Genomic DNA, 25,247 nt, shown 5'->3' on the forward strand with positions numbered 1-25,247 from the left:
ATTATAGATGTAAAGATAATGTCGTGGTAGCATGCTACACGATTTTTACTATAGATGCATATAAAGGAGTTAAAGCGCTCGGCTTTACTGTACCGGTGGCGTCGACCGGTCTGCATCCTTGAAGGGCTGCCGTCAATGCTTATCTTGCTAACTTCCTTTTACCGCTTGGGCTAGCTCCAAACCAGAGGCGCGATCCTCTCATCTCTCTGTTATAAACACTCCAAGATCCCCTCGCTCATCAAACATCATTTGCTGCGTATCTTTCTCTTCACGATTTTGACGACCATGATGTTTGTTTTAAGCTTATTATTATTGGCTCTCGTAGGGCAAGGAGCATCACAAACCCCGGCGCCTTCTGCCACCTCGACTGCTACGCCATGCTACGTATGACACCACTACCCCATTTCATTTGACACACAACAGTTATTGAATGACATGTTTTGCGATACAGGCCCGCTGCTTTTCGCAATTTATGGTGGATCAGGCCAACTCGTGCAAGACGAAATGCGTTTGCGCCGGGTCGAAGTCGTTATTGGACTTTGACTGCTGTATGGCGGGCTGTCCCGCGGATCAACAGTCGACTGTAACGCCCTTCTTGCAGAATTCCTGCGACGACGGCAAGTCCATTGCCCTCAAATTCACATGCGGGGCGAACAGGACCACCTCAACGTCAGCCGTGTTCTTGATGTCAAACCCAACAGCACTTGTCACCTCTCTGATTCTAGTGACTGCGCAAACTACTCAGCAAAGCACTCCGACAAGTACCAGTGGAGCAGATAGTAGTGCCAGTAACGCCGGGAGTGGCGGCACTCCGCCAGCCGTCAGTCTGGGGGTTGGACTCGGGGTGGGTTTGCCTTTGGCGGCGCTGGTTGTCGGCGGGCTTGCGCTGCTCTGGAGGAGATCGAGGCGGAAGGCGGACACGAAGGGTTGCATATCCGGTTCCGAAGGAGGAGTACCAGATGGTTTGGGGAGGACTTTTGTGTTTCCTAGCACCATGGTGCTTCCCACCCCGGAGATGTCGGTCAAAGACTTTATGTGGGATCCTATGGTAACTCCCGATGACGCGTCGGCTGAATATGTACAGCAGCAGGAGTTGTCAGTTTGAGCTCAATATAAAGTACGATCATATACCTTTAACCTTATCCGGCTTGAAAGTCTAGCGATGGAAATGATTCATGAGCAAAACTGACTATTATAACTTCACAATACACGCCGGCCAAGGACTACGTTATCAAGCCTACATAGTCCATGTACATCATTTTCTCTTTAACGCACGGGCTTGCCCCTATCTAAAAAGACCACCCATCAACACTGGGTTTTCATCAGTTATAGTCTTATCTATGCAGTCTTTATCAATGATTAGGTTACGTTCTAGTTGCTGATGCCCCAGGCGTAGCATAAGGATCATCGTCCGAACACCCCCTGACCTTGCTGGGAAGTTCGCCTAGCACGAAACGCGTGTCATCCGATGACTAACGTCGCACACCCACTTCTCGCACACCCCCACATTTCGCACACCCATAAATTGGGTCATCATGAGGTATTCATCAACTTCATAACTATAAGTCTGATTCGTCTCCTGCAACTGTGATACTATCGCCAGTTTTAATAGGTAATTCAGGCTCGCTAGATTCATCTGAGCTATCCTCAATTTCGCCAGCCTCAATTTGGGCTTTGTGAATTGCCTCAATGTTGGCAAACTTCGAATTTGGGCTCATTTGGACCTTACGCCGCTTCCGTACCATTCCAGCCTCAACTTCTGCTTCCAACATTGCAATCTTCTTCTCTGCTGTAGCCAATTGATAGTCCTTTTCATCAAATCCCTTTTGAACCTTCCGAAACAACAGTCGCTGCGTTTGCTGATCTTTATCCAACTTGCTGAATAAGCTAAGTTGATCATATAGATCAACTGTCTTCTTGGGCGTTGACCAGGCTACTATGGATGTAGCAGATGCCCAGTTTTCGTCTTTTCCACCATCAGAGGCCCTCATAGGCGTAGAATAGCCTGGCTTTGAGGGCTTGGAAGCATTCTCAAGCAGTAGAGGGCTCATGAGCGGTCGAGCTATCGAAATGGGCCATAGTCCTGTTGCTTTCCAGCCGCTTCTGATATTCTTGCTTGAAAATGCCATCTGGCGTGCTTTTCCATAGCAGGTAAGAAAGTTCCGTTTGCCTACAACTGTAGAATCGTTGTGTTGAATGAGGTATCCAAGCTCTTTTCGATAGGTCGCCTTGAGAGGCCCAAAGACTGCTTGGTCTAGAGGTTGGAGAACGTGGGATGTATGTGGCGGTAGGAAAAGGAGATATATCTTGTGTTTATAACAGAGATACATAAATTCTGTTGTTTCATGACTGCCATGACCGTCTAGGATCAATAGTCTCTGCTCAGAGGGATGATCAGGCTTAGTCAGAGGGATAAAGATGTTCTCAAGCCATTCCACAGCTGTAGAGTCTGAAGTCCAGCCATTCTCAGTTGCTGTGAACTTCCAACCACTGTAAATATCACGTTTATGGATATCAAGAGGAAACCATTGTTGTTGAACCGATTTCCCTCGATAAATAACAAGTGGAGGAAGCGCCTGACCAGTTGCAGAGACACACTCAAGCATAGTTGTCCAAGCCCGAGACCCAGGCTGTTTTTTTCGCATTGATGAGCTTTCTGATGATCCCAGTACTAAGCCATTTGATCCTCTGCCTTCTAGGATACCAGTTTCATCCATGTTATAGCGATGATGTGGTTTGATCGCCTTGATCTCTGGAAGGGCGAGTTGTTGAAACCATTGCCTGATTACATTAGTTGAGGCCCCATTGACACGCTTAGAATCGATGGCTCTAGCTCTATGAACCTTGATTGATGGATTTCTCTTAATAAAGAACTGAATCCAGTTTCTCCCAAGTGGCTGGGTAGTGCCTCTGATGTCTAGGATTCGCTGGGCAAATTCCTTGAGTTGTTGATGTGTTGGCGGCAGCCCTAACGCCGCCTGGATACGCACCCATTCAGCTAAGTGACTTTCCTGTGCTGGAGATAGCTTCTGGAAGCTAGAGAAAGCTACATTTCTTGCCTGTGAACCCTTTAATCGAGACTGGAGGGTTGATGGTGGAATTCCAGCATCATGAGCTGCCTTTCGGACACTCTGCCCACTTGCAACTGCATTGAGAGCTTGATTGACTTCTGTTTCCGTATACTGGCCCATTAAGCGTATAAGAGTAACTATTCAAAGAATTATAATAATCGCTGTAAAAGTGGTGAAGATATTAAAGAATGTTGAAGAGGGTAAAATTCTACATGAGCGATTTATGGGTGTGCGAAATGTGGGGGTGTGCGAGAAGTGGGTGTGCGACGTTATACAGGCTGGAGTGCGCAGAATGTACATGACTATTTCGAGTCAACTCCACTACTATCTCCCAGTTGAATTGGTAAGGAGGTAAGCGATCGGCATATCGGTGAGTGTATGTTGCAAGCAACACATCCTTGGAACTGTGGGACAGTCTCACTCCATTGGTCAACTAGTCCTTTTATTTCCTAATTCAGTTCAAAGTAGAAGTTTTTAATATCACATAGTTTTTTCCTGCTGACATATTAATTTAACTCGTCTCGCGGACACAAGTAAATGTCCGGAGTTGAGGAATCAAGAGTTAGGGGCCCAGTCATAGGACGTATCGAAACAAGAAATATGCCTCTGTTGGGGAGAGTCTGGACAACAAATAAAGGTTCTCGGATCTACGCGCAATTCAAGTCCTCTGCAAGCCATCCCAAGTCTTTCATCACTTAAAATCCAACTCCTTGTTGAGAACGTTGTAACATCCACATATCTTTGATCCCAAGATGCGTCAAACAGGCACTTTAGCGTTTCTGGCACTTTTGCTTGCACCATTAGTCTCTGCCGAGTGCCAGGACCGTATCACCCCATGCGTAAGCGAGAAGTCTGCAAGAAGTTGATCGGAATCCCGCTAACTCCACGCTCCAGTCTCCTTGGTCCGTTTGCACCAACTTGGGTGCCGCCCAAGTCTGTGGAACAACAGAATATGCCAGCGGCGGCTGTCTCAAGCAACTTACCGGCGGCAACTCTGGCGCCGTTCGTGTAGGTTTCATCTCTTGATTATTTCCATCAGTTCGCTACAAATCTGACCCTTTCAAGTGCAACTGCTGTCCCAAATAATCCTTGGCGAAGCGTCTCTTTGTTTCCCCGACGTTTTGGGGGGAAAGGCATATGTGGAGCTGTCCAGTCTTTGAAACTGAACCATTTAGGGGCAAAACATGGTGATGTTTAGCGCATCATCCGTGTTGAGTTGTTCTCGTTGACCTACCGGGCGTGCTTGCCATCTGTAATATTGGTCTATGCCCAGCGTTTCTGTGGGTTAACCGCATGTAAAACAATCCTTAGAAGACCGGTTATTAGAACTATAATTTGATTCTCACAGATAGTCTATCCAATTCCACTACAGTGAGCATGTACTACTACTAGTAGAAAGGTGCTTCAGTCTAGGAGGCTTACACCTATTTTTTCAAAAGCCCGCAACGAAACACTGAGCTTGCCCATGGTTCACGAAGAATCCAAAATAACAGAGGCTTCTGAAGTTCGTCATGTCTAGTTGTTTTCAGAGTTGATGATTCGTGATGTATAGAATTCATTTGATGCCTTGAGAAATAATAGGTGGGGAAGCACAACGGCCTTGCTGCAATCCAAGGCGATGGCGCACTAAAGCCCCCGAAACCACAGGACCCTGAAAGCTTCTAAAATTGGCAACAAAATGGGGATGGCCTCATCCTTTTCCACATGCTCCGTGGTGGGCCATGAAAACATCCCCCGGCAATAAAAACAATATGTGGTGGGTGGTAGCATGTCGTCGGTGGCGTGCATGTTGCAACTCGGTACTTCTCACCCAGGAAATGGGTCCCAAATCCGGGTTCTTAAGCCGTGTGCCCCCAGCGATCGGCCTGCAGATCTCGGGCAGGTCCTGCCAAGTCTTATCAGAACACGGAGCCAACCAGTGCAACCAGACTCCATACATGATTTCATTGAGCATCCTGTGAACAAGTCTTAATCCTGATTATGTGCCAAGACATTTCGTCTTTAGCTGAATGCTGATAGAAAAGTGTGCGCTCTCTCCCAGCCCGGAAGACTCTTCTGATGTCAGGGGAGGAATGAAGAGTTTTCAATTATTTTGTTGGCTCCGTCAAGAGTAATACTGCCATGCTTTAGCATCTCTCGATTTTTGGCAGTTTTGCTTGAATTCCTTACCAACCACATTCGCTTATACCTACACTCGCTTAAGACCATAAACAAAGATGACGCCGAGAGATAGCATGACCGTATGGCTCCCGAAGGAGCTGTACAGTTCCGTCCAGCCTTTTGCCGACCTGCGATATATATGGTGCCCAATGCCGTTTGATGACTCTCTACCGGTGGAGCAGACATCTTTCATCCAAATGGGGGGAGACCATGAGAGTACGGATGTTCAACAACCAGCTGTGGAAACCAGATCAAAGGCCTATGACCGCAATCGCGACTCTGGTATCGATCTCACCATGCCTTCGCCTCCTCCGAGCATTGATACATTAGCCGAACCAACGGATACGTCCTGTTCGGAGGCCGAGTCTGAGAAAGAGTTCCCTCTAAGGAGAATAAGCCAGAACCTTAGCCAAGGCAGGCGAAAGGCGCGGAAGCCGCACCTGCAACGGCCAGGTTATTCCAAATCAGAGGATAACGAGAAACGTCCGGCACGCGAAAGCAGAAGCTTTGCGGTGCATTTGGGGTTGAATATCGATATCGAAGTGACTCTGACAGCAAGAGTTCATGGTGATTTGGAACTCAGCATGCCTGTAAGTCAATGCTTGGTGTTCAGGTAGGGCAACTGGGCATTGTAACTAACACGACATCAGTGAAGAAGTATGAAGACGACGATAATGACGACGAACGAATGAAGCTAAAACCATCGAAAGAGACATTTGAGAGCCACTTTCTGTATGAATTGAGAACTCGCTACTGCGGCCATGGCAGACAGTAGACCCAGTTTGTGCCCAGGGCATGTCGCTCGGCTCTCTTAGCACCACGCGAGTTAAACAAACCTCTCGTAGTCCCTGGAAAAGATGGGTACGGAGGATTAGTTGGCAAAAAGCCACTACAAAATGGAGGCCCAGATTTACCCGAGTTTCCGTCATTCAGCGTTCCTTTTCGTAAGACTTATTCACCACGTGGGAACCATGGGCTTGGAACTTGCGGAATGCCATTTTGTATGGGTGTATGGGAAGAGGCACCTCAACAGCCGCCGAAGCGGTGCCTGTAGTGAAAGCAGAGCATAACTTGGGGGAAGATGGATACTTCGGTTGGTAGCAGCTCACACCGCTAAGAGTTAAGGTATTCGTGTCAATTCTCGAGAATAATCAAACAAATGCCAACAGTGACGACGTTGTGGACAACTAGTGCCGGCATGTCTCAGTAGAGCTGCAGCCACGGCCCGAGGAAACATTTGCAGGCGAGAAATATCATAATGTCGTCGCACATCTAAAGACCGAATCAATCGCTCCGTAAACGTTATTGTGCAACAAGAGTTGCGGCGTTGTGAAAAGCAAGGAGTTGTCGCACTCAGGGTTGTAGCTGTCTAAGCTTTGGAAAGGTCTTACAAGGTTCCAGATTGCCAGTGCACAAAACACCATTGACCACACACAGTTCCCTCCTGTCCCCCCCATCTCAATTTGGTCTAGAACACCCGCCGCACCTCAGCTGTAGTGGGGAGCTTTTCTACAGGCCTGATCCCTGGGTTGGCTGGTGCCCCTACGCGCCTAGTGAGCGGGCGTCGGCCAGCTTGCATGCCGCTAGGCCATTCCTCTGTGTCGAAGGGCATGGCTAAACCGCCTCTGGCGCGCCATCGCGGCGCAGTGGACGGCCGCATAATCTCCTTTTGTACGCCGCCATCTCTGCCGCCACCCCGAATAAGGGAAACGGAAGAAAAATCACTCCAATTAGGCTGCTTATTACGGATAGCTGGAACCTAGCTTTTGTCCTGCGCGCATCATCCTCATCTCACCTCTCAGCCTCGTTTCCATCCTGAAGCAGACCGTCTTCTTCCCACTGGGGATGCATTCATTATGAGAAGAGCGCGCCGAAACTGTCACGAGTTTACTATCTGACTGACCCTTAAATGCCAATCTGCCATATTTCGGCCACCAAAAAAACACGCTGCCGTAGACCCTTCATACTCCGCCGCCGACAGTCGTAATCTTCCGGATTGCGCGCAAAACTGAAGCCTTTGTTTGTCCTCGCCACTAGGCATTTACCACCTGGACTTGCGCTTGGCATAGATTCTCCGGGTCCTTCAACAGATAACTCATCGAGCTACATCACCAATATCCTCAGCATCGGGCATCTTACGCGCAAAAATGGCTCGCAGCATTCTTGTTCGCATGCTTTCCTCTCTCCTCCTCCTCGCCTTTCTCGCCCCTCTCGCGTCGGCGCAAGCTCTCGCCATTTACAAGGAATCCGACAAGTATAAGTACCAAGGATGCTTCAATGAGACGAACGACCTGCCCGAGACAGCCCGTGAGCGCGCCCTTTCGAACGGCGCCAGCAAGGTCTTCGACATGAACGCCAACATGACGGTGCCGATATGCCTCAGCTTCTGCAGCAATGGGACGGATAAGGAGTACAAGTACGCTGGTGTCGAATATTCTCGGTGAGTTTTGTGCCCTCCATTCTTCTCGTTCCGAGTGGGGTTCCAGATGGCGCAATGCTGACACCAATTGGCTGCAGCGAGTGCTGGTGTTCACAGAAGCTCTCGAGTCTGGCGACGAAACTCGACGACTCGGCGTGTGACACTCCCTGTGACGGCAACAAGAACGTGGCGTGCGGAGGCGCCTTGAAGCTCAATGTATACATGATCGAGAGCGGAGGCGCTCGGGTTATGGCCACGGCTTGGGTTCTACTGTTCGCCGGAGCATCCGTGTTCTTCTCTCTATGACATTTACCTGGAGGATTTCCGAGGTTAATTATTTCTTACTTGGGTGGATATATAAAAGGTACGGATGTAGGAGTCCTCTTGATCTAGGCGCGAATAGGTGTGAGGGCACTTGGGAGAACACGTTGGAAGATACCCCTCGGTCTGGATTGTGGTTCTTTAGTCCAATTTCTTGTTCTTTTTCCCCCCACCCCAAAACAGCGTTCATAAAGGCCTCTAGCACTTGAACTGCAAGTTTTGTACGATTCGTATCCTGCCTAAGCGCGGTCCTAAGATATCCTGGCATAACTCGTGAATCATTAACCCTTATAGCTTGAGTGGTCCCAAGCCTCTTCTGTCCACCGCTCTCTGCACCTCGGCTTTGACGTTGATGAGGGCCTTCCTCCAGCTTTGTTTCCCTCTTCCTTCGCTGCCGTCCTCCTCAACCAACCACTCGAGCCACTGCACCAGCTTTGCCGCTTTATGCATGTCTCTCTCCTCCACAACGACCTTGGCCAAATACTTTTCAAACACGACGACATCGTCTTGATGTGGGCCATCTGTCCTGGTCCCATCGTGCCAAGCTTCCATCATGTCCTTGACCTCCTGTGTCGACTTCACAATAGACCCCATGAAACTGGCTTTAGGTGGGGGCGCTGGAAACTGAAGTTTGGTCTGTCCACCAGGTAGAAAGTCGCTTGTTTCTGCCGCATGAGCTTTCCGAGGGGCGTTAAAATTCAGCCCAGAACGCTGAGCGAGGCGCTTCCTCCGATGGTCTTCAATAAGTTCTCGACGGACATCCTCTGGTAACTCAGCAAGAAACTCTGGATCCAGTTCATCCGGCTCTTCCTCCTGGGCGATAGTGGTAGCTCCTTTTTTCGGTAAGAAGCTTGTCTGTAGACGGTTTGCCGCTGCGTCTTGCTGTTTTTCTTTTGTATTGTTCCACAAACTCCTGCCTCCTCTTTTGGTCGGCGTTGTTTGTTTCTTTGGTTGGATGAATCTGTCTTTACGTGGTGACTGCGGTAAGAGGGTTTGGTTGCCCTTTCTACCGTATTGTGCAAGGACCTCTGCCTTCATGTCCTCAGGCAGTGCATTGAAAACCTCCGGATCAACCTGTGATGGGATATCGTCATGGATCGCCGGGCTTTGGCTCCGTGACTTCACTTGAGGCGACACTTGTCGAGCTGCGGTTGGCTTCTGACCTCTTTGTAGCTTGGATCGAATATCGCTCGGTAGCTCAGCTAGTACGGCTGGGTCAACTTGTGATGGAAGAATGAACTGAGTGCCCATGATGTTTAAAGGCGTTTTTGCCTTTTCATCTTTTTCACCAGCGCGTGCCAGCGCCAAGGCTGGATGCACTTTGGGTTTCCGTGGAGTCAAAGGATCGTCTGCAATGGGATCTTGTGCAAAACCCGCACGACTTTGGGTTGCGTTTAACTTTGAAGGGCTTTTTGAATCCTCAATGGGATCCGACTGTGCTTTCTTCGCCGAAGTAGGACCGTTGAAAGTGGGAAATGCCAACCTGCGTTGGCTACTCTCTGGGCCAGTTGGGCCGGATTTAATGGGTTCGAGCTTCGTCAGCTGAACACCGAGGCCACGAAGATCACCAGGACTGAATCTGTAAGATCGAAGAACAGAGACAGCTTCCTTTGCGATCACCTCAGCGTCGTGAGTGGCAACTCCAAACACAATACTCTTGCTGAAACTATCACACTTACCATGACCCAAGTGCTTTGCTGGATCCAAAGGAGCATCCTGAGCCCGGCGCATGATCTTCATTGTGAACTGCCTTCCTTTGACCTGCTCGTTAAGCAGGCGACGTTCCAGTTCTTTGCAAAGGTTTAAAACAAATTCTTCAGCCTCTTGCTGGTTGATGAAGCGTATTCCCCAATTGACTTCTGCTGAAACAGATTTTCTGGGGGGCTGCTCTCCGATCTCAACTCGATCAATGCCGCGGGCATATTCCCAGAGCCTTTCACCAGTCTTTGGCCCTAGAGAGGATGATAACCGCTCCTTTGAGACCTGCCGGATATCCTTGACAAACTTGACACCGATTTCTTCAAGTTTGCCACTGAGGCTATAGGCAACTCCAGGAAGATCCTTGACCTCAAGTTCCCCAATAATGTCAAGTACCTGCTCAGGCTTTATTTGAAATTGCCCGGCAGGCTTCGCTCTGCGAAGGGCAACTTTGGCTAACAGGATGTTGCCTCCAATGCCCACAGATACTGCGCAGCCGGTAGAGGTTTTGATCTTGTTGCGAAGCTCAAGGGCGATTTGCTCTGCCTTTTCTTGCTCCCTCCAAATACTGTCCTCATCAACTCCGATGCCGTCAGATCCTGCACCAGAGAGAATGATCGAAGTTATATCAACAAGTGCCTCGTCAATACTGACGCTCTGTACAACTCCTCCAATTTCTAAAATTGACTCGTAGAAAAGACGACTTGCTTCTTCGTAAGCAGGAAAATCATATGGGAGAACTTTGATATCGGGGCAAAGCTCAAGTGCTTTCTTCATCCACATGCCGTTTTTAACCCCAAATTTACGGGCAACATAATTGCAACTTGCAATCTCTGAGGCAGTGCCACTGCTGTGGGCCACTACAGTCGGCTTATCGACGTATTCCGGATTGCGTTTCAAGGAAACCGCGCAAAAGAAACTATCAAAGTCGACATGGATTATATACCGTCGTGATCCTGGCTTTCTTTTCATGGCTTTGGAAGAAGGCCCCTTTTCTTTTGCGAGTCTCTGCATCTTTGATTTCAACTCTGCTTTCCATGTCGATAAGTGATGGAGGCGACTTTCCGAGTAGAACTGCTTCAAAAAGTCCGGATTTGCCGTTGAAGACTTCCAGATTTTCGGATCCGAGAGTAACCAGGCGTTGTGTTCTTCAGAAGTCATGTTTGCCGGCATCTTGCTTTCTTCCTTCGGCTCTTCGACAGCAACCGGCACAAGTTTGCTCTCGGTCTGCTCATACTTCGGCTGCTCATTCTTGGAAGCAGTGGCCTCAAGTGGGAGAATATCGACCATCAAGTCATCGATTTCGTTGTCATCGAACTCTTCCACTTCGTCCTTTTTCTTGAATTTCGGAACATTTGGACGTGGTGACTCTCTAGGGTTGTCAGAGCTATGATCATGTTTGCGAGCCAGTGGCGATTCAGCACGCTCTACAAATTTACTCAAGGACGGTGTGGCTGGACTGCCGGCGGATGCTTTGAATTGGCTCGTGTAGAAGCTGTTGTCCGTCTGCTCCCTGTACCCTTTTCTGGACTGAGGTGTTGCTTGGCTCAGCTTGTTGGACTCATCGAATTTCAGAACCTTCTGCCGAGGTCCATCGTTGTCTACTCGGTAGTCCGACCACGGTAGTAATCTTCCGGCTTCAATGGAGTCGACAACCCAGGCTGGTTTCACTAATCGATACTTGCTGTAGTCCACAGACTTTTTCGGCGGAACGGAAGACGCAATAATATGCGTCGCCATTGTCTTTGAGTCCAGGTACTGCAAGAAGCCAGCCCCATGTTGAACAAGCTCACGATGCAGACTGTGAGATCGCAGTCAGTTACGAACGTCAGGATACTAGAGGTGAGAACCCACATGTGGAGAGGCGGTTGTGTGTAGCCCGTGACATGTGCAACCACGCCCTTGAAGATTTGAGGCTTGTCGGTTGAAGAAGCCTTCAGTTCAGCATCAAGGTTTTGGAGCTTGATCTTCTTCCGCCGGAAGTAGTCGCCAAAACCACCAAAAGCGCTTGGCTCATATTCCTCGCCCGTTTCATCAGCGAACTCGTGATTTTCGATTCGCTTCCTCACTTGCGAGGAGTTTTTATCGAGACGGCTCCCCATCTTCGTCAGGAGTCACAGAACTATTGTGAAATGGTAGGTGTTGAACGCCAGTATAATTGAAGTGAGTCCCAACACTAGCGTTCCGACAGATTTCTCACGCAAAACCCAATCCAAACTGAAAATCGCGTGATATCGAACATCTTTAACAGAAAGAGAGATCTGCGCTCATCGTCAGCCTGTAGGTGAACCGATGGTAGATGGTTTAGGCGCGGTTGATGATGGACGGCTGCGACGGAGCCCCCATTGCTTCTCAATGCCGATGACCGCGTAAAGTGAAGTGGGGCAGTCGCGCGTTCGACACGCGTGTCACGTGATAGGCACCCATGACTAACCGAAAGTTTTGGAAGGTTTCGGAGTTAAGGCGCCTGCGACTTACATGGTCGACAGTTCCAGCGCATGTTGAAATAGATCCCCGGACTTCATTTCATCGAGAAAGCGTGACCATGAATAACGAGCAGTTTCGGAAGCTCTTAGGCGCGAACTCATCTAAGCCAACATCTTCAAGCAATGGGCCATCTCCGAGCAGCGCCACTCCGTGTGGCGCTGGGGCGCTAGGCTCGCGGCAACGATCAAGCATCCCTATGACTCCGTAAGACCTCTTGTTCTCGGCCTTCGTATCTAGACTAACGTGTTTTCAGCCGGTCTGTTGGTGCTGGGAGTAATCGATCCGAGTTTGCCCGGCAGCTTGCTGCGCGAAACCAAGCAACTCAGCCGAAAAAGCAGTTCCATTCGTCAGCTCCCAAAGGATCTAGACTTGCTGAAGGTTACGTGGACCGATCAAAAGAACGGAACGACGAGGAAGAAGATGATCGTGCGAAAAGGATACAAGCTCTAGAGGAGGCATTCAAGAAGGAGGAGATCGACCAGGCGACGTTCGAGAAGCTGCGCAGCGAGATTGCTGGAGGTGACCTTTCCAGCACGCATCTAATCAAAGGATTGGACTTTAAGCTTTTAGAGAGGATACGAAAAGGAGAAAACGTATGGGACAACAAGACAAGCACGAGTGAGGATGTGCCGCCAGAAGAGGACGTAGATGAGGCGTTTGATGAGATGGAGGAAGCAGAAGTAAAGGGTGTTGAGAAAGAAAGGGTCAAGAAGAAGGGACAGATGGCGCCCGTAGGGCTTGTCCCAGGGAAAAAGAGGACGAGAGATCAGATATTGGCAGAGCTCAAGGCGGCGAGAGCGGCCGCCGCAAAAGCCCAGCAAGAAGCCAGTCTCGGAGACAAGTTTAGGAAGATTGGAGCGAAGCAAAAACCTGGCACCCGCATTGAGCGAGACAGCAAGGGCCGAGAGGTTCTTATTATAGTGGACGAGGACGGTCATGAGAAAAGGAAAATTCGCAAGGTGCAACCAGGCGCCGAAGAGGAGCAGCGCAAAGAGTTCATTCCGGATAAGGACGCAAAGCCGCTTGGTATGGAGGTACCCGAGTTTTACAGAAAGCAGCAGGAGGAGGAGGCTGAGGATGACAACGATGACATATTTGCCGACGCAGGAGACGATTACGACCCACTTGCCGGCATGGATAGTAGCTCTGACGAAGACGACGAAGGCGAAGTGAAGGACGAGAAGGCTGTGACGGAAACCGACAAGTCAGAGCTTGCACCCGATTCTACATCAATGCCACCACCTCCGAAACCAGCCGCACCACGCAACTATTTCAAAGACTCCAAGACGGAGCTTATTTCTTCGCAAACTCTCAAAGCACCCTCAATGGAAGACCCTGCAATCATGGCAGCATTCAAGAAGGCCGCCCAACTCAGAGCAGCAAATAAGGCTATGGAAGATGGCGATGATGAAGATGATGAAGAGGCTAAGGCCCGGGCAGCCCGTCACAAGAAGATGTTGCAGTCCGTTGACCGAGACGCTGAAGATCTGGATATGGGCTTCGGAACCAGCAGGTTTGAAGACGAGGCGGACTTTGATGACCAGCCAATAAAGTTGTCACAATGGGGTAACGAAGATGATGAAGATGATGGCCGCAGTGGCAAGTCGAAGCGGAAAAGAGGCCCCAAGAAGAGAAAGGGTGACGGCAATAACGCAGCAGATGTGCTCAGAATTATGGAACAGCGCAAAGCAGCAGACAAGGCCTGAGGAGAGAAGGCATACAAGTGAAGCCTACTAGAAGCGCAGCTGCCTTATCATATCATGGTAGGCATTGAGCCTGCAGTATTGACAGAACATCCCGGGGTCTATCCGCCGTTTTCTTGTCGGCTTGGGTTTCAGCCAGCCCTGTCGGAGGTCACAATTAATCACTCCAAGGCAACGACTAAAAGTAGTGCATCCTTCGATCCATCTGCAGCTGTGGATAGATGGATCAGGGGTATCGCAGATATTTGCAGCTTATAATTCGTGTTGCCACTGTTGCCACGCCGCGGAATCTGGTTCAGCTTCCACTAAGTTTGCCTGGAGCTTCCAGCGTTAACACATAAAGTCAATATAGTCGGGCGACATCACAGGTATGACGTTGGAGATATCAGAGTTCGATGACTCAGCTGTCGGCAAACTTGCGAGACCCGGCAAACACGGAAGTGTTTTCGGTGATGGTCGTTGGTCTGCTGGACCTTCCGAAACGGGCGCTGGTCGGATGGACCTTGAGTGATCGGAGGGCACCGCCGCCTCGTTTATCCAAGACCGCCCAACTCCGCCCCAGCGTTTTTCTCTGAGGTAATCACTCGTGGGGTCGACAAGATCTCGGCACCCAGAGCCCAGATACCATCGATAGGGTTTCGTCTAATAATAATCAAATAAAACACCGCAGACATCATTATCATGTGATGGGATTGGTCTAATTTCTCATTTGGGCACCACCGCCCAGGCGCACATCCTGTCACTTTGGTCGTGGTACCTGACCAGAGCCAACGGCTCCCCCGCCCTTGGTCTCAGTAGCCCCAGAGGGGCCCCGTGCCTATTTGGTTGGTCTTATCCACCGCGAGTGGGAACGCCCAAGTGTTCACTAAAAGCGCACGGCGACAAAGTCCGTGGCTGTTTACCTACCGAGGACAACCCTCACACACCTGATTGTTATTATCTCTGTCCCACGTCCTGTGTGACTCGTTGCAACCCATTATTCTCAATTTTGACTTATTTTATTTTTTTGATATAGTTTATTTCACTTGCTACCATGGTCGACCTTGATTTGCCGGAAACCCCAGTCCCCGTCTGGCTAGACTGTGACCCTGGCCACGATGTAAGTTGTAGTCGTTCCATGTGTGAGGGTTCAGCCACGAATTTGCACGCCTCGAGAGACTCTCATTCATTCACTCGGGGAGTCGCATGCCCAATCATGCACGACACTGCATCTTGCAACCACACAAGCCTCTTCGAGAACAACTCGATACTGACCCTTTCCGACAGGATACTTTCGCAATTCTCCTAGCTGCCTATCACCCCACAATCAAGTTGTTGGGCGTCTCAACTGTTTTCGGAAATGCTCCCCTTGAGTAAGTGATGCGTTTCACGGCAAATTACAGCACACAATAGGCACCTTTTTGCTAAAACAAAGCGCAGAAAAACAACTGCCAACGCCTCCTCCATTCTTACAGCAATTGGCAAGCACAATGACGTTCCCGTCTATGTCGGCGCCGCCAAGCCCATGGCGCGCCCTCCAATGCAGGCAGCCACCGACATTCACGGAGAATCTGGCCTCGACGGCACCGACCTGCTTCCGCAACCGTTGAAGGAGGCGGACCGCACTACCCCGGCCGTTGACGCCATGGCCGCTGCCCTCTCCGCCCAGGCTCCGGGCACCGCCTGGCTCGTCGCTACGGGGTCCCTGACCAACGTCGCACAGCTCTTCCAGAAACGCCCTGAGCTGGTGTCCCATATCAAGGGACTGAGCATCATGGGCGGCGCCATCGGCGATGGCTTCACCGACATCGTCATGGGCAAGGTCGACGGCGTCGCGCGCGTCGGTAACTGGACGCCCTGGGCCGAGTTCAACATCATCATCGACCCCGAGGCTGCTGCCAGTGTCTTCCACAACAAGGCCCTCGCCGCCAAGACGACGCTTGTGCCGCTTGATTTGTCGCATCAGGTTCTTGCCACAGAGGAGGTGAGGGACCTGCTCCTCTACGGTAAGAACGGTGGTGAGAAGACGGGCAGAGGCAAGACGACGCTGCGGCAAATGCTTGTTGAGCTTCTCATGTTCTTTGCCAAAACATACAGGTATACATCTTTCCCATCACAGGAAAACGAGAAACTTTGCCGGGCAGACCACTAACACGGATGATTAGTGACGTCTTTGGCATCACCGCCGGCCCGCCCCTTCACGACCCTCTGGCCGTGGCCGCCGTGCTCACGGGTACCAAGCATGAGATCCCCTTTTACGACTTTGACGCCAAGAAGGGTAAGTGCGTGAAATACCACGAGCGCTTCGAGTTGACCGTCATCACGGAGGGCTCGCTCGAGGAGGCCAAGGAGGGTAAGGCACAGCTTGGCCGGACAGTCGCCAAGTTGCTGGAGCCGGGTAGCGAGGGTGTGAGGATACCCCGCGGCCTCGACATTCCCATGTTCTGGAAGGTTATCGAGGAGTGCACGGAGAGGGCGGACCGGGTCAATGCTGGTGAGGTGACGGGGTTGAAGGAGAATGGCACTCTGGAGAACTGAAAAGTCACCGTAGGAAAAAGACAAAGAAAATAAATAAATAAAAAAGTGGTGCATGGCGGGTTCCGCGCGTGTTTGCTGATTAGGTTGGTTCTTGCCCAAGCGGGTCTGTGTTTTTTTATATCGATAGACCACCGTCGTAATAATCCATTCAGAGTTCAAATCCCGACAGCAGCTGATGTGCCAAATAAATCCGAGACGGTGGATGACAGACCTACGGGTATCAGAAATCTAGGGGTAGAAAGAAGCGTGCGTGATGTTCAAGTTTGTATTACGTATAAATACATGTCATGAAGAGCTCGCAGTAGCTTCTTTCATGGCTTTACTCTATTAACGAATCCGTATTTCACTGTTAGTGCCACTGTTCTCTACCGTGGGGTATCTATCACCTCTCCCGTCTATGTCCAATTTTCATGTTTTATTCAGAAACGCTTTTCGTCAGTATTATCGAGTCTCATCAAAAACCTCAACATTCTCTCATACGTCCAAACTGTGACAGCACTTCCCGGTGCGGCTTTGATAAGACTAACTGTCAAACCACGGTATAACCCTCGGATACCCTCACTCAAGAAGATCATCCGCAGAGCCCGCACCGCCCCAGGATACTCGGGAATGTTTTTATGCACATACCGAGCTCTCGTGGGGCCCTGGACTTGTATACGTTTCCGGACCAGATCGAGGGGGAAAACAGCCGTTTTGGACAGCACACTCGCTATCACACCTGCAGTGGCATCACCACCACCCCAGGGGAGATGCAAGTCCCCGAGTGGCAGGCGCAGTCCCTCGTACGTGGCGAAGAAGATACCCATGTACGGCACAATCTGCGCCACACCGGGTCCGAGCCCACGGAAGAAGCCGCGAAGACCTTCGTCTCGGTAGATATCGGTGACGGCGTGCCGAAGACTAGTATACACTGGCTCGTTCCCTTGCGCCGCGAAACGAGTCCGTAGCAGATCGAGGGGGTATGTGGCCGTTGTAGCCGCAGCCCCGGCGGCAGCTCCGGCAACAAAAGACTCAGCGGCATGTGGTAGCCGGTTATCGAAGGTCACCTGTAATAGCTGGGCTGTCGAGCGGTAGGTGGTGAATTGGACTGCCGAGTAGCAGACATACATCAACTCCGCAGGGATATTGCCTTTCCATAGCCCTGTGATGCCCTCGTTTGCAAGAATGTGCTTCAAGGTACCCAGTGTGCCCTTGTACACGGGCCCGCCCCTGGCGGACTGGATCGACAGAGGGTCGGAGAGCGAGTGTGTTTGCAATTGGAGGCGGATCTTGACGACATCGAGGGGGGCGATTACAAAGCTGTTCCAAGAACACAGAACCAAGTCAGCGTTGAGTCACGATTTGACTTTCTGGCAGGTGTAGGATCTCGCATACCGTGCAAAAAGGCCGGCGGTGGCGCCGGCCGTTACGACCTGCAGGCGGGAGCCCTAGGCGGACAGTGTGTAAGCATCGTGACGTGTCGGAATTTGCGAACGACGACAACTCTGTGGAAGAAACCGTCCATCAGGTGCTCTGTCTTACCTCATCCTTGAGGCGTTCGCCGCTGGGCGACATGCATCCGGCTGTGTCCTCGTGGGGACCTGTGTAGAAACCGTAGGGAAAGAGCGAGATCGGCAGCGAAAGGCGCTCGTCGGTGTTGAGCGAGTTGGTTTCGGGACCGGAGGGTGAGGTTTATCAAGGTCAGATGAGTTGCGTCTGTGGGTGTTCGTCCAAGCGGAGCGGTCCGAGATCCCTCGACAAGACGACCGCCTTGCCGCGACTTCGATTGGCGTGGCAATTGGGATTTAAGACTTTGGCGACTGAGGCTGAGGGTCTCAATTAATCAGAGGCGTGTTTGAGGATCTTTCCGAAATGGCTAAAAACCAAACAATGTCGAGGTCTGTTCTTTTTCTTCTTTTCGGTTCCGCGTTGGCTTTGCCTGGTCAAATTTGACGTAAGTTTTTCCGCATCTGCTTGTTGCTCGCGTGGGGATTTTTTTCTGGTTACCTAAGTGAGATAGCTCCCGTCCACACGCTTAGCACTCCAAGCATCGTGACGCAACTATGCTTTGGTAGCGTGCTGTCAGGGAGAATTTCCTACAGCAGCTTGGGGGGAGATAGCGCGTGTTGGAGACCCACTGTGGGCGTCACTGTAGCAGGGGCACCTGCCTTATCCAAGCAAATTGAGTGGGCATAGCCACGCAGGGTCTGGTCCCTTTCACCCGTGCGGGCCACACTGAGTGAGATCAGAGACGCAGAGCAGATGCGATGCAGATGCAAGTCTTGTTTGAACTGGCAGAGAGACGAGATGGGGCTGGGCAGCTCACGGGACCCATTGCGAGACTGGCGGTATCGAGAAGAGTCTCGATTTCATCAGAGGTCTGAGTCTGTAATGTTTGTTTGTTTACTTTTTTGTTTTGTTTTGCTATTCTGCATCTCGTGACTGTTGTAAGTCTTGTGATGAGCTTCCACTGACGACAGAAGAGTAGGAGTTGGAACAGATGGGAAAGGGAACGCCTCAGTCAGGAGTTGCCAGAAAAGGAAGTTGTGGTAAGTGGGAAAAAGGAAAGACGTCAATAGGGAGTCAAAGACCAGACTATTGGTGGTGGCACGTTTGGATTTTGGAAGACTATCATTATTTGGTCATGGAAGCGTCCTGACAAATGTCTTTGTCTCATTAATGCTCGGCCATTCACTGTTTCGAAGGATGAGAGACCAGCAACATGGAATACCAAACATGTTTAGCCTGGAGGCGCTAGGGTGTGCGTTTGGCATGACACAATGAACGGCAACTTCCAGCATGGCCACGATGGTGGCTGAGAAAGGAACCTTGTCCCGGAAATGGACATTGGGTTGAGATGAAATTGGAGAGAGAGAGAGGGAGGACTTTTGAAGCAGGTGGCAGCTTCACCCGGATTCCGGGCTCCAATAACACGTGCCAAAGTCGTTGCAGTTGAGCGGGCATTGCAATTCGCTGATTGTTAGTGGTTCCCTCCGTCCGAGACGGCTCCCCTGGGCGGAGTCGTAACAGCCTTTGAGGAGCCTCCGCATTGGCTAGAACCGGCTGGCTTGGCGTCCTGGCCGCCCTTGCCCCCCTCATTGTGGGGTCGTAGTGCTGGAGCAGCCCCCCGACCGAACTCGCGACCAGCGGGAAAACCAAGCCCAGCCCTGGATGGGGGAAGAGCCTACGAGCATGGGACGCTGACTCCCGTCTGCGCGACTGTTTAACTTGACCGAGTTAGACTTTTGGTCTCCTCCTCTTCCCTTTCCTTTATTATACTCGCATCTCTCCCGTTGTCGTCAGGGAGATACCTTTCATCTTCCTCTTTCAATCTCTTTCCAATTTTCCGGACGAGAATCCCCTGACCAAACCTACTAAGGCAGAGATTTCGAGTCAGACAGGCCAGCGAGACATCCATCTATCCTTAGCAGTGGCTGCATGTGATATCGTCACCAACTCCTAGTCGTCTGCACTACCACCACCACTACCGTCCCTGTGACTAGGCCACCGCCCTTTGCCTCACATATATCCTACGTTACCCCCCAGAGGAGGAGTTGTGTAGGAACCGCAACCACCACCCATCTACCACAACACACAATCATCATGACTTCAACAACATCACCACCCATGCCAAACATCGGCGGCCTGCTAGCCCCCATTCTGCCTGCCCTTCCCCCCGCCTCTATTTCCACACAGCCAGCAATCGGTGTTTTGCCGTTGCTGAGCCCAATCTTGAGGCAAAGGGTACAGCTTCTTTCTGAGTCCAGCACCGAGCCCTGGATTCGCCTGCTCGCCTACGACACGGACAAAGCCGCGCGACTGAACGAGATTGTTCAGAGCGGTCGGCTAGAGCCGCATCCCGTATCGGGCGAGGTTGAGGTTGATTGGGAGTACGATGCGAAAACCAAGTACCGTCGTCTCGACTTGGAGACGCTGCAGGCGCTGGTCGTGCTCGAAGAGCTCGAGTTGACATTCCGGCTGATTTATTGCGTCGGCGACAAGGACGGCGGCGGTGACGGCTGGAGAGTGGGTGAAGTCAGCGTTTCTGACAAGACATCTCCTTTCGGCGACTTTGGTGGATACTCGACCATCGCTGAGGCTGAGAAGGCGTACGCGGACTCGAAGGTCTCGAAGACGGCGGCCGCAAATGCGCCGACCGCCAGCTATGGCCAGGATGCTGGCGAGGCAGACGAGGATGAGGACGATGGCTACTGGGACCGATACGACGCTACTCCTGCTCGCACGCCCGCCAACGAATCACCAGCAGTTAAACGGTCTCCTGCACCGCACGTAGCACAGGCATCGCAGCTCGGCGCCTTCCGTACAGACTCAGCGGAAGATGCATACTATGCACAGTATGATTCAGTACAACCGGCGATGGATGCTCACGATCCTGATGAAGAGGTAGAGGGTTTTGAAGTCGCCCCGCCCTTGGGCCTGGGTACAGTCGTTAGCCAAGACATTTCGGAGCCGGGCTTTACCGAGACAAACGGCTCCTGGACAATGGCCGAGCCGCCGCGTTCGCCCTCGATCCACAGTCAAGACGAGGACCGGGCGGCAGTACTTCTCCACCCGCGCCCGGCCTCGAGTGCCAGCAGCAACGGAAGCCGCATGATTGAGAAGCTTGAGGAGACTGCTGGCAAGCAGGAGGCGAACGAGTTTGGCGTGAAGCAGCACGTCTCTAGGAGCATCCACAATCTGTTCCTACTAGCGCGCTCGTCTGGTATTGACAGAGAAGAATTTGAGCGTCTGGTGAAGACCGAGTTGGACGTTCTCGGTATGATCGAGGACAACGAGGCTTGATTTTTTTAAGACTGGCAGCTTTTGTATATAAAGGAGTTCTTGTGCTTGGTGGTGTTCCGTGGGGATATCCGTTGGGTCAGGATGATCATTCCGCATGGGTCGGCTGCATGTAAGGGCGTTAAATTCTTGGCTATATTGCATCAATTCTGAAAGCGCAACTTTGAAATATCAATTGCTCCGATGAACGATGAAAGGGGATTTGTGAAGTAAAGATAGCATCCTGCTGGATATTGAGCAATGTGGTCGTCCAAGAGCTCAACAGTTTAGGTGAGTTAGTGAGGCAGACCAGCACAGGTTGTTAGTCCGAGACTCGACTGGCATAATGAATTATCAATGATAAACAAAAAGGCAGTATGGGTTGTTACAAAGTAAAAACACAGGAAGCGTGAGGTATAGCTCGAGATAATCAACCACTCTGATTAGCATCAAGGAGATATGTTTCAGCAGCGAAATGTTGATGTTGGGAAAAATAGGTCGAGGTAACGGTTTATCATGCCTGCCCCAACTGTTGTGAACTTTGGACAGACCTCGGCCTCGGCACATATCATTCATCAGTCCGGCTAAGAGGGGTAAAATGAGGCGACAATTATCCGAGACCGTCCGATCTTGAACGCAGCAAGCGCGGGAGGCTCGAATGCCGAACATTGAATGACAGAATCCCTTCCCGTGCAGCTGCAACAGTAAATGTCCAGATCAGCCACCGGCTTAGCAGTCTTTGCGCAAAAACGTGTTGCGATCACCGTGCGACAGGGCGGTGCGTCAACTGATCGATTTTAAGCGCCCTACCTCTCGCGCAGCGGCTATACTGTCGCGGCTGCGGCAATCGGATAATTCACAAGCGCTGGGCTGATTAATAAGAAGATGGTTCTGTTAAACATTGTGACAATCACTTGAGTAAACAATATCATGACATGATCGGTAAACTAAGTTTACCGAGATCGATGGTTTGCTCGATGTTGGACGTCAGTATGGCTCACAACAGAATCATCCCATGGTTTGGCGTCATGAGGATGCGAATTCAAACCCAACAGCCGCATATTGCTGACATCTCATTCAGAGACTCTAATTATCTGAAAATGTGAGTGCAAATTAGCTCTAGCTGGGTTTATTCCTTGAGTTTATAAAGGCAAGTTGTAAGTCGCCGAGGTGAAGCCATCAAGAACGACCGATAGCTTGCCTGTGATTCGCCCACTCTCTCTAAAGTGGGTTGGATGGCCTAGCACACCCTCAAGCCTCAATTGTAAGGCTGCCACGCGCCAAAGCAGCAGCACCACACGAGCCAGCCAAAAAAAGTTCACCATCCAAAGCTCCTGGCATCCAGCTTCGGGAGTAGTGAAGGTCACCACGCGGCGGAACAGCTCACCACCACCTCAATTCGATCCCGTCCCACGCCACTCCCACACACATACCCACAATGTTCCGCGCAAGATTAAGGATACCGCGCATCAGCGTGGCCGCCCCCATGGTGCGCCAGCAACGCTCGTTGCATTACGTCCCCCAGCTCGCCCACGACTTCAGCCAGGGCGTTCCGGGCCTGCTCTCCGCCGACGGCTACGATATGGCCTGGACGCAGTATATGACGCTGATGTTGGACAAGCTCAATGCCCTGACAGCAGGTTGGTCTTGTCCTTTCTTTTCTTTCTTCACAGTACCGTGGCCATGCGACACACCAGAGCTCGCATGATGTGACAACTCCTGCCCATTGAACCCTTGAAAGCTAACTGATTCCCTCAGGAACCGACCTTGAGCAGCGCGACGTCAAGCAAATCCTCCTTGCCACCGCCCGCGACCCCGACCAGGCCCCCATCTTCAACCACGCCTCCATGGCGCACAACACCCATTTCTTCTTCAAGAACCTCACCCCGTCCCCGAAACCCATCCCCGAGGCCCTGGCCGCCGACTTGTCCCACTCCTTCTCCTCAATCGAGACCCTCCGTCGCGAGATGGTCTTGACCGCCTCCGCCATGTTCGGCCCCGGTTTCGTCTGGCTCGTCAAGGCCGGCCGCCAGGACTACCGCATCCTTACGACCTACCTCGCCGGCAGCCCCTACCCCGGAGCCCACTGGCGCCTGCAAAGCTCCGACATGAACACTGTCGGTCTCGGAGGTAGCGCGAACCAATTCTTCCAGCGCAATGCCGCTGCGCAGAGGACCGGCACCAAGCCCCCCGGTGCGCTGGACGCCGTTCCCCTGCTGTGCCTCAACACGTGGGAGCACACGTGGCTGCGCGACTACGGTCTCGGTGTTGGCGGCGTTGGCGGAAAGAAGGCCTTCGCCGAGGCGTGGTGGGAAGTGATTGACTGGGAGGCCGTCCTGAACGCGGCGGATATCCCTAACCGCCCCAGCTTCGTGCGGTAAGGGTGAAGAGCATGCAGGGGAGAGGGAGGGGTGTGATGTGAGGGGGGGCAGGAGAAAAAGAGCACAGCACCGCGGGATGAGAGAGGGATCTAATGATATGGATTTCCCAACCGCGTGCGTGCAATGACGGCGGTGGTGTAGGAATTGCAAAAAAGGAAATGTAAGAATAGAACGCTGCATATACAGATGGGCAAATGTACTATGTTGTACTACTTAGTTTCTCAACCAGCTCAGATCATGATTTCTGGTTTCTTGTCTACGGTGTAGTAGTGACTTGTGCTGCTATGTACGGGGGCAGAGAAGAGGTGATGTCGGGTTTAGCCTCTGGAACCAGATTAGGATTGTTTTCTAGAGACACTGTTTCAATTCACCCAGGTGTCTCGAGAGATATATTTCGGGGAGTTGTACGGGTGCGCTTTTTAATACACCCTTGAGCTTGTTCGCCCTTTGCCCCTACGTCTTTACTACCAAAAATGCCTCCCTGTTTATTGGGCGCTTACGGGAATATGGAAATGCCGTTTCGCTCATCTACTTAGTCACAAGAGGAGCCGGGACGTTGAAGACGCTTCTGCTTCTGCTTCTTGTCAGCATCAACTACCTTACCTATTCACAACCGCGGCGCTCGCACCGTCTTAAATCAGGTACAGGCCGTGTACCTCGAAGGTCGCATCTGATGTGCCTCAGCCGCCTGGCATCACGACGACTTCTTGGCTTGGTTTTGTAATGAGTTGAGTCGTTCTCACCAGGTACATGACGACTATCATGTGTTTCACTTCGACAATTGAGTTTCTTGTATTAGTGCGTGGACTGTATGCTTTACTTGCGGATAGATGCTGCGGTGGAAAGTCCAAAGGTAAGGCAGACCGGCCAAGTACCTGAACATGGAATCGTCGAGACCAGTAGAGCTTATTGATATTGCGAGAGCCGTACACTTTTTTTTTTTTCGTTGGAGTAAGCATGTAGGCTCTTTTGGAAGTAGTTATGTGGAGGACGATGAACAGGAAATGCGAATGGCCAGAAATATATATATAAAGAGCGAAGCCATCGGGGTCAAGAGGATATGGCAGCAAGGCACAGACATGGCAAAGTGTTTCTAGGTATGATTTCCGTAAATCATTGTCTCTGCGCCTTAAATCACCTTGACCTGCTTAACATGGTAGCTGTACCAGCTTTGCTTTCAAACCGAGCATAAGAGAGCTGTTTTCTATAGGGACAACATCATGTAATACATGAAGGAGAAACGAAGCAATTGCAGCGTTTAGCAGTATAGCATATATCTTACGCTACGAGATAAGCGCGTTCTTCGAAACCCCGAGGCGTCAATCACAGAAAACATTAAACGACTTTCTGGAGTTTATCCTTTAGTATGAAAACAGTTCATCATATTGTCTTCATGACTTCGTTTTCATGTCCAACGTTCTTCCGCTGGACTTCATCTTACGAAAGCCCCAGCTTCCGATATCCGTCTACCAGAGAATGAATGCCGCGTAAGTCACGTGTCAAGAACACCATCATGATAAAGCTCAAGCGAATAGTTTCCGTCCCAATTGACAAAGGACGACAGCATGGGTAGAGGCAGTAGTTCATTCTTTACACATGGGCTTCAACGTCCTTATACACATGTCCATCACATCACTTCAGTTTGGTGTAATTCAGTATTCATAATCAGATCCAGGCCACTCAACGAGCCCTCTCGGATCCCCTTCATTTTTAGAGCTATAAAGCTAGCTAG

The 25,247-nt window shown here is 51.1% G+C and overlaps 11 protein-coding genes across 11 annotated transcripts; 8 read left to right on the forward strand and 3 right to left on the reverse strand.

Annotated features, from left to right (window-relative positions):
• Positions 1 to 285: 285 nt before the first annotated feature.
• CTRU02_205618 (uncharacterized protein) lies at positions 286 to 1,105 on the forward strand (the record flags this gene model as incomplete). Its single annotated transcript, XM_036727612.1, has 2 exons — positions 286 to 384; positions 452 to 1,105. The coding sequence occupies 2 exons, from the start codon at positions 286 to 288 to the stop codon at positions 1,103 to 1,105; spliced, it is 753 nt and encodes a 250-aa protein (XP_036580568.1).
• Positions 1,106 to 1,559: 454 nt separating this feature from the next.
• CTRU02_205619 (transposase) lies at positions 1,560 to 2,717 on the reverse strand (the record flags this gene model as incomplete). Its single annotated transcript, XM_036727613.2, has 1 exon — positions 1,560 to 2,717. The coding sequence occupies one exon, from the start codon at positions 2,715 to 2,717 to the stop codon at positions 1,560 to 1,562; it is 1,158 nt and encodes a 385-aa protein (XP_036580569.2).
• Positions 2,718 to 3,823: 1,106 nt separating this feature from the next.
• On the forward strand, positions 3,824 to 4,097 carry CTRU02_205620 (uncharacterized protein; the record flags this gene model as incomplete). The annotated part of the gene is made up of 2 exons (XM_036727614.2): positions 3,824 to 3,910; positions 3,966 to 4,097. The coding sequence occupies 2 exons, from the start codon at positions 3,824 to 3,826 to the stop codon at positions 4,095 to 4,097; spliced, it is 219 nt and encodes a 72-aa protein (XP_036580570.2).
• A 1,190-nt stretch (positions 4,098 to 5,287) lies between these two features.
• Positions 5,288 to 5,848, forward strand: CTRU02_205621 (uncharacterized protein; the record flags this gene model as incomplete). Its single annotated transcript, XM_036727615.2, has 1 exon — positions 5,288 to 5,848. The coding sequence occupies one exon, from the start codon at positions 5,288 to 5,290 to the stop codon at positions 5,846 to 5,848; it is 561 nt and encodes a 186-aa protein (XP_036580571.2).
• Positions 5,849 to 7,378: 1,530 nt separating this feature from the next.
• On the forward strand, positions 7,379 to 7,956 carry CTRU02_205623 (uncharacterized protein; the record flags this gene model as incomplete). The annotated part of the gene is made up of 2 exons (XM_036727617.1): positions 7,379 to 7,671; positions 7,749 to 7,956. 2 exons carry the CDS (start codon positions 7,379 to 7,381, stop codon positions 7,954 to 7,956), a joined length of 501 nt encoding a protein of 166 aa, XP_036580572.1.
• Positions 7,957 to 8,259: 303 nt separating this feature from the next.
• Positions 8,260 to 11,771, reverse strand: CTRU02_205622 (impb mucb samb family protein; the record flags this gene model as incomplete). The annotated part of the gene is made up of 2 exons (XM_036727616.1): positions 8,260 to 11,470; positions 11,524 to 11,771. 2 exons carry the CDS (start codon positions 11,769 to 11,771, stop codon positions 8,260 to 8,262), a joined length of 3,459 nt encoding a protein of 1,152 aa, XP_036580573.1.
• A 443-nt stretch (positions 11,772 to 12,214) lies between these two features.
• On the forward strand, positions 12,215 to 13,862 carry CTRU02_205624 (uncharacterized protein; the record flags this gene model as incomplete). The annotated part of the gene is made up of 2 exons (XM_036727618.1): positions 12,215 to 12,360; positions 12,410 to 13,862. 2 exons carry the CDS (start codon positions 12,215 to 12,217, stop codon positions 13,860 to 13,862), a joined length of 1,599 nt encoding a protein of 532 aa, XP_036580574.1.
• Positions 13,863 to 14,892: 1,030 nt separating this feature from the next.
• On the forward strand, positions 14,893 to 16,376 carry CTRU02_205625 (uridine nucleosidase; the record flags this gene model as incomplete). Its single annotated transcript, XM_070204582.1, has 4 exons — positions 14,893 to 14,958; positions 15,126 to 15,211; positions 15,252 to 15,935; positions 16,004 to 16,376. 4 exons carry the CDS (start codon positions 14,893 to 14,895, stop codon positions 16,374 to 16,376), a joined length of 1,209 nt encoding a protein of 402 aa, XP_070061686.1.
• A 419-nt stretch (positions 16,377 to 16,795) lies between these two features.
• Positions 16,796 to 17,930, reverse strand: CTRU02_205626 (Mitochondrial thiamine pyrophosphate carrier 1; the record flags this gene model as incomplete). Its single annotated transcript, XM_036727620.1, has 3 exons — positions 16,796 to 17,675; positions 17,751 to 17,803; positions 17,898 to 17,930. The coding sequence occupies 3 exons, from the start codon at positions 17,928 to 17,930 to the stop codon at positions 16,796 to 16,798; spliced, it is 966 nt and encodes a 321-aa protein (XP_036580576.1).
• A 2,028-nt stretch (positions 17,931 to 19,958) lies between these two features.
• Positions 19,959 to 21,158, forward strand: CTRU02_205627 (uncharacterized protein; the record flags this gene model as incomplete). Its single annotated transcript, XM_036727621.1, has 1 exon — positions 19,959 to 21,158. One exon carries the CDS (start codon positions 19,959 to 19,961, stop codon positions 21,156 to 21,158), a length of 1,200 nt encoding a protein of 399 aa, XP_036580577.1.
• Positions 21,159 to 22,572: 1,414 nt separating this feature from the next.
• CTRU02_205628 (mitochondrial 37S ribosomal protein mS42) lies at positions 22,573 to 23,515 on the forward strand (the record flags this gene model as incomplete). The annotated part of the gene is made up of 2 exons (XM_036727622.1): positions 22,573 to 22,774; positions 22,893 to 23,515. 2 exons carry the CDS (start codon positions 22,573 to 22,575, stop codon positions 23,513 to 23,515), a joined length of 825 nt encoding a protein of 274 aa, XP_036580578.1.
• Positions 23,516 to 25,247: the final 1,732 nt, after the last annotated feature.

The sequence above is a fragment of the Colletotrichum truncatum genome (assembly GCF_014235925.2).
Source record: "Colletotrichum truncatum strain CMES1059 chromosome Unknown Contig_0003, whole genome shotgun sequence".
NCBI classification, from domain to species: Eukaryota; Fungi; Ascomycota; class Sordariomycetes; order Glomerellales; family Glomerellaceae; genus Colletotrichum; species Colletotrichum truncatum.